Consider the following 7,660-nt stretch of genomic DNA (forward strand, 5'->3'; position numbering starts at 1 on the left):
GATGGACTTGGGCACTGATCACAGGCTGGAGTACCGGAGGCACAGGTACAGTTCCCTTTGGTCCACACTGCTAAGAGATGGCACCTATGGCAAAGAGGCAGGGTAGCAAATGGGGACAGTCACCTCTTCATCTGGCACAGCAGGATTTGCCAGAATTTGTTCAGCAGAGCCCGCAGACTGAATAGCAATTAGCTGCTAAGACTGAGGCAGTCTAAAATGTCCAAAAGGGGACATCCTAACACACAAAACATGCACCAACAGGAGCACCAGAGCCCATTACTACAAAGCTTGAATCCTGTCCTCTCTCCCTTATTGCAGGCCAATCCACATTTTCTTACATGCTTAACATTGTCGGGGAATACCTGGAGGGAGCACAGGGTAAAGTGTGCAGTTTTAGCTGCCTCTGGGAGGGTCACAGAGATTTCATAAATAAGACGCGATTCCCCCATCTCAGAGAAGGAGAGAGGAAGGATCGTGTGAGAAATGCTGCATATTCCTCAAATCCTACACTGGCCAATTCAAGCAATTGAAAATATTTTCCATGGACAGCAATGCAGTGATGCTGAGTCTGTGATCTCTGGACAACTGTGGGTCTGTGGACTACAACCAAAATAACCACAAAAAATAAGGCTTTGACAGTACAATTACATTTTATATGCCTCCATAAGCATAAAAGGCTAAAAACCTCCAGTCTAGTGAAGTAGTTCTTTGCCAGGGAGGGAGGGGAGTCACCAAGGATAATCAAGGTTACAGTGAGGTATCGAAAAATATTATAAAGCACAGAAAATAGAAGTTCTCCCCTCACCTGTCATAACATCACCTTTCAGCAATCATCTGTCAATCTTTACCCACACAGATTTTGGGAGAGGGTGTCACTATAATACACTCTTTTTTTACTCTTTTATGTGGATGTGTAACAAAAAACATTGGATTTTAAACAAGTGTTTACAAATGTTAAAAATGAGAGACAAGTTTATTGCAGACAAGGCAGGCTGCAGTCTCTTTGGTTGACATAAAGCTATCCTAAAAGCATTTCCACCTCTCATTTCATATAGTCAGGTTTGTAGACTTGAACTCTCACATTTCCATCTTAATTGCTTGCACATCACTATGGAATTGCTCCACCACCTTTTTCCTCCTGTTGCCAGTAACTGCAGAATGACCTTCAGTTTTTGCACTGTTCCCAAAAGCCGTTTATTCAAAACGTCAGAAAACAAAAAGAAATTACAATGAACTTCTGTATCTTTTTGACTAACAGTGTTTGAACCACTATGTAGGCTCATCGAAGATGACTCATCATCGACGGTCAGGCGGTATTAGAGCAATCCCAAGCTGAGGTTGTTAAATAGTTAGCGAGCCTGTTTCAAAAACCCACCCAAGAAAATAAAGGCATCTTTCTGCTTTCTTGAAGCAGCTTTGGGAAAGACCCAGACTGTTTAAGTCACAAAATATTGAGACGCAGTACTAACTATTCATGGTGAACCCTTTGTTGTTCCTCAGTAAATCACCATTAAGGAAAGGTAAGATGCCCTCACTTAAAAAGATATCAAAGGGTTCTTGTTATTCCCCTTTATCATCTTCGGCTGCATATGAAAAGTTATTAAGATGTGTATGGTTTTCCACCAAAATCTCCAGTAAAATCAGATAATATGTGTCAAATACACCAGCAACAAAATGGAATTTAGTATATCTGAGGAACTCAGTGCAGGCTTTGTGAAACAAAATAGTTTGATCGTCTGACCTTGATCCAACCAAAGAGAACCCACTTCCATTCAAAGGGACACACTTCTTTTAAGACAGAAAAGCTAAAAAGGATCAGCTTTAGTTCTTAGGGACAAACTCCTTGTAAAAATGCCCCAGAGAAACCAAAATACCTTGCTGGATTACCAAAGGTTTTATTCTTACAGATGCTTAAGGTGATGCTCTTCAGTGTTTCAGCGGAGAAAGCAATTTTCCAAGAGTGTTTCTAAGTGAGACTCTTACGTGACATTTTCAGTGCCTGCACAATTCAAGCTGGGGGAAACAACTGCAACAAAAAGAGCCCACACATCCACAAAGAAGCTAAAAGATGCAGCTCCGCTAGATGGCAATCCTTGGTCTGGTAGCGGTGCCCTCGCCTCCTCCGCAGCAGCAGAGGAGCTCCGGCACTCCTCAGGAGTGGCACAGAAGTCCTTTGTCTGGCCTGTGCTGTGGGAAAAGCAGCCGGGATCGACCCAGCCATTGTTAGCTCCTTTCCAGCTATATTGGACTTCCCATACCAGGTACTCCTCAAATATATCCTCTGGAAGAAATGCAGCAGCACTTCAAAGAATACCGATACTAATATTTTTTTTTTTTCAGTGTAAGCTCCTATAAATCCTCCTTTAAGAAACTATTGCAGAATAGAAGCTAAGCTGAAGCAACATCTGCAGCTGCTGCTCAGTCAGGCTGACTCCTGGAGCCTGCCCCCAACTTCTTGTAAGCCCACAAAGAACCCTCCCAACCCGGCAGCATCTGGAGCAGGCTGCCACGACAGTTTTGTACCAGCCCAGCTCTGCTGACACCCACAGAGCCACTTCTCCCACTGGTTTGAGAGAAGATGTAACCCAAGAAGGCTGATGATGCTCTGCTTCCGAGCACCACAGGTCACCATCTACATGGGAGCAGAGCACCCGAGTGAAAGCCACCGGCAGGTCAGATTTGTGGCACTTCACGGCTACTTGAAATAAAAGGGTGAGACCTGTGGGCAACCAAACAATTCAGGTTTGCAACGTCCACATAGCATGTCCCAGAGTCTATTCCTGAAGACCTCTTTTAGACTTTTTTTAAGCAAAATCTCACTGAAGTATGCGAGACAGTTGACAAATAGGATGGCTCTAAGGTCTTCAGGAACAGATCCCTGGTTAATACACATTTGCATATTGAGCTTGTGAAATAAATAAATGGCTCCGTGAAATCCAAAGTGAAAAAAAGGTGTTATCTTTCCTTAGCAGAGACCATTGCATTATCAGCTTCCCCTTCATTTGCTCGGCCTGCTGAAAGCGCAGATCTCGGGCGCGCGGCTCAGGTGGGAAAGCTGGGCAGCAAGATCTATATTAGCACAGCACCATCGAGCTGAAATACTCCAAGCAGCTGCCAATACGTGCTACAAACTCACATGCTTGAAGCAGTTGCTAAACAACAAAAACCCACCTCTCCAACCAAAATAACCCCCCGGGTTGGTCTTGTCTAGATAATCTAAAACGTAGTTTTACGCAAGCTCTGCTTGGACCTGGCGGTGCGCTGCTTGCAAATGCAAACTCGCCCTCTTCATTGGGAGCTTTGCCAAAGTGAAGACAGCAGGACTGAGTTTGCAGAGTGGGACGTTGTCCCGTCACCAAAACCAGCAGCGGGGCAGGATTAACCTAATTTGTAGCTACCTTGGCTGGACCGGCTGCCCATTGTTCCTCATACACGCTCTCGTGAAGCTTAGTTAAATAAATTACCACCAAATTATACTTGAAAAGTGCATTTCCTTAACAGGGTTCAGCTGTTGGACACTGGAGTGCTGTGGCCATTCATCCATGGTGGTTCCTTTCCTTACAGCTCGTGGAGACCTTGGGCAGCTTTTGGGGAGGAAGGAGGCAGCCTAAGTTACAGCTCTTGCTGCTCAAAAGTAAAATTAAGCCAATTTCCGAAACAAATTATCTCACGGTTTATTTCCAAAAGATCTTGCTTCACCTCTCCACACATCCCAGCATCTTGACCCCAAGTCTCTGAAAAGTTAAACCTGGGTTGATGAATGAAGAAAACTGTTTTACCTTTCACGTTATCTTTTAAAAGACAGAAGGCACAAGGATTTGTCACCACCGAGGGTAAAACCTCAGGCTGATCCGTATGTGGATCCCGTTTCAAAAACAAACAATCCACTTGGGACTGGCGGGGAGCCAGACTGCGGGATTGCCTTTTAAGACTCGCATCTCAATAGGAAACCTCCAGTATTTTGATCTGTTTTCATAACTGTAACAATTTTCATCCCTTGGCTTTGTAGCGTATTATCATTCCCTTCTTTCTAGTGAGTTAAAGAAACAGCCGGTACAAATGAAGGCAAAACAAGCACGGGTCGCCGTGGATAAAATACGGCATTTCAAAAGATTTAGGGAAGACAAAAACCACTGCCCGTCTTAACTCCTGCCAAGAAACCATTACAGAGGATGGAGGCGCAGTGAAAGCCCCTTGAACGCTGCATTGCAACGGCAGTAACAACCACAGATCTTAGATCTATTGTGTAGCTTTATTTTTATAGGACCTATCATAGACTCTTTTACATAACTTAAATGATTATCAAATAATCTCCTGTACACAATGAGACCGAGCCGCATTGCTTTCCGAGCTTTGACACATTCCTGGAAGAAATCCAACCGTCTGTAGGAATCACATCGCCGCAGTGGCTACAGTACATTTTTGTCCCAAACTTACGCCATCAATTAACTTACGTATCGCTGTAAATCGCTGTTTGCAAGATCCTGCAAGACAGTGTTAAATTTCAGGACACTAAGTTTTGGTAGCAGCATTTTTAATTTTGCTTCGCTTGACATTTTTTTCTCGCCTTTGTGTCCTCGGCTGAATATCCGCCAGCGCTTGCGACGCAGGCAAGCCTGGGAAACATTTTAACCGCACCGCAAGAGTCGACCGAGTTTTACTTTTAGACTGAAATCGTTTACAAGTGGTTACGGCTGCCTTCAAGAGGAGCAGCCCCCGTTGCAACGCCGCGTAAGACAGGTACACCGAGCCGCGTCTGCCTACAGTAAGACAAAACCTGACCCCTAAGGAAGGCTAAGGAAAGGTGGTCGCCGGCCGCTAGAAAAACACCTGAAGGAACCCAGAATGTCACATTTTATTTGCAGCGTCTCCCACACCGCAGGAGGAGGCCACTCGCAGAGGACGAGGCTGAGCCCTGCGGGAGCCGGGGCCGCGCTTTCGGGTGGGGGGGACACCCCGGCGGCGGGGCGAGCGGAGCCCCCGGCCCCACGCGTGAGCGCCGGGCGGCCCGCGCTCTCCCCCCGCGCCCTCCGGCCCCCGCGGCCGGGCCGGCCCGCTCGCCCCTTCCCCCCCAGCCCTGCCAGCGGCCCGGGCGGCGCGGTTCGGGCCGGGGGGCCGAGCCCTGCGGCGCTGCCCTACAGGCCGGAGTAGGCGGCGCGGTGGTAGCCGGCGCCGTAGTCGTAGGGCACCTGCGGCGGGGGCAGCGGGCACTCGGGGAAGAAGGGGGCGAACCCCGCCGACAGGTGCCCGCCCGGCTCCTCGCTGCCGCCGCCGCCGCCGCCGCCGCCGCCGGGGGCCGGCTCCCCGCCGCCGGGGTAGAGCGGGCGCAGCGCCTCGGCCGGCGCCTTCTTGGGCGGGCTGCAGGGCCCGGCCGGGCTCCAGGGCGGCTCGGGGTAGAGCAGCCCGCCCAGCAGCGGGTGGTGGGCGGCGGGCAGCGGCAGCGGCGCTTCGTAGAGGCCGTGCTCCAGGCCCAGCTCGGCGGGCAGGCGGGCGGCGGCGCCGCCGGGGAAGGCGTCCGGCGGGGCGGCGTGCTCGGGCAGCAGCGCGCCGTACTCGGGGCCCAGCAGCTCGAAGAACTCGGCCGCCTCCGCGCCGCCTCCACCGCCGCCCTTCTCCAGCTCCTTGGCGCCCGGCGGCGGCCCGCGGGCGGAGGCGGCGGCGGGCAGCGCCGGCTCCGTGAAGAAGGAGGGCGGCAGGTTGCGGTCCCGCAGCGGCACCTTCCGCGGGCCGCCCGCCGCCCCGCCGCCGCCGCCGCCGCCGCCGCCCCCCGCCCCACCGCCCGCCGCCTCTCCGCCGCCGCCGCCCGCCGGCCCCCGGCCCTGCTGCAGGGAGCCGAAGAGGGCCGCCAGGCTCTTGCTCTGGAGGCTGCTGGCCGCCTGCGAGGCCTCCCGGCGCGGCGGGGGCTTGGCGGGGCAGGCGGCGGGCGGGGAGGCGGCGGCGGCGGGCGGCGGCGGAGCGGGCGGCGGCGGCGGCGGCGGGGCGGCGGCGATGATGCCGGTGCAGCGCTTGATCTGCTTCTGCAGGTACTTCCTGTGGTTCACCTTCCGCTTGGACTTCACCGGCTTGTCCAGCGCCAGCTTGATGTTGCTGGAGGCCGAGTCGATGAAGCTCAGCAGGTCCCTGGTGGCTTCTTTAAAGTCCCCCGCCTCGCCCCCGCCGCCGCCCTCGTAGCCCTTCTCCAGGTCGGCATAGCCCAGGAGGCCGCTGCCGGCGGGGAAGCAGAAGGAGAGGAGGTGGTGGGGGCTGAGCAGCGCGGCTGGCACGGCCATGGCGGGCGGCGGGGCGCCGGCGCCCCGAGCTCCGCAGGGCTGCGCCGGGCGGGCGGCGGCGGCGGCGGGGAAAAGGCGGCGGGCGGGGGCGGAGGAGGGCTCAGGAGCGGGGCTGGCCCCGGCCCTCCCCGCCTCCCCGCCGGCCGCCCGGGGGCCGGGCCGCCTGCACCCAGCCCCCGGCCGGGGACGCGGGCAGCGGCAGGGGGGCGGCGGCGGGAGCATCACCGCCGGGGCAGGTAGGGGCACGCAGCCCCCCCCGGGACGGGTACCCACAGCCCCGGAGCCAGCTCCACAGACACCCCCCGACCAGACACACGCACCCGCTCGGGTCCCCCGGACCCCCTCGGTGCCATCCGTCGCTGGCGTGCAGCCACCCCCAGCGCTGGCCCCGCCTGCTCAGCTGGCACAAGCTGCCTTCCTCTGCCCGGGGCCGGGGCCGGGGCCGGCCGTGCCGGGTCACCTGCACGGCTCTGGCTGCCAGGGCAGGCAGACAGGCTCTCGCTCCGACTCCGGCCAGGATACACAAGCCTACATTAATCTGCAAAGGGGTTGTTGTTTGGGGTTTTTTTCCAAGCCCATCGCTATGCACGTTACCCAGCATATTGTATTTTCCCAGTCAGGTCAAGTCCTGAGAAACTCCAGCGCTGTGGTCCAGTAGAGATTTTAAATGACTGGGCTGCGTTCCGTTAAAACTGAAGACTTTTACTAGCATGGGTTTCATGAAGCAGCGGTATAAATCTTCTATATGGAAGGTAGAAAAAGCAGCGAGGCGGCTACTGCACGTACTGATGACAGCTCCTGAAGGAACTATCTTGTCTTTTTCTGGGGGGAAAAGGTATTTGGTTGATTTTCCTTTAGAAAACTTTTACGTTGATGCAGAACAACATCAACGCGTTGAACTCCAGATTTATTTTTAGTGATTTTATATCTTCGGATTTGAATAACGATGCATACCTGGTTTTGACTGAAATAAAGTGAGTTTTCTTGGTCTGCATCGATGCATTAGAACTGCAGCAGTTTTGTGTTGGAAGGAAAACACAGGAAGCAAAACTCTGCAGAAGAAAAGGGAAACAGGCTCCTAAGACTGTACTTAGCGGTGAAAAAGGAAAAAATCAGCCAAATTCACCTCACTGTGGTTTCAAACATGTGTTGAATGCCAAGCAAGCATTGCGAGGAGAAAAGAGAAGAAAGCACATATCTCATGAGAGGAAAAAAAGGCTCAAAACCCTCGACAAAACAAAAATGCTGATTTTCTTGGTCTCTCACCTGCACCTCAGCAGGTCTGGGCAGGGTCCCATCGGCAGGCAGAGCCTCGCGGTCCCAGGCACAGCCTTGGCTCTGGTGCCGGCACATCTGGACTGGGGCTCCTTGCAAAACCTGCTCCGCTGGAG

The 7,660-nt window shown here is 53.6% G+C and overlaps 1 protein-coding gene across 1 annotated transcript; it reads right to left on the reverse strand.

The window, feature by feature from the left end:
* Window positions 1-4,252: 4,252 nt before the first annotated feature.
* Window positions 4,253-6,344, reverse strand: FAM181B (family with sequence similarity 181 member B). The gene has a single exon (XM_072855157.1). The coding sequence runs from the start codon at window positions 6,267-6,269 to the stop codon at window positions 5,136-5,138; it is 1,134 nt and encodes a 377-aa protein (XP_072711258.1). The 5' UTR covers window positions 6,270-6,344; the 3' UTR covers window positions 4,253-5,135.
* Window positions 6,345-7,660: the final 1,316 nt, after the last annotated feature.

The sequence above is a fragment of the Ciconia boyciana genome, chromosome 1, assembly GCF_034638445.1.
Source record: "Ciconia boyciana chromosome 1, ASM3463844v1, whole genome shotgun sequence".
In the NCBI taxonomy this organism is placed as follows: Eukaryota; Metazoa; Chordata; class Aves; order Ciconiiformes; family Ciconiidae; genus Ciconia; species Ciconia boyciana.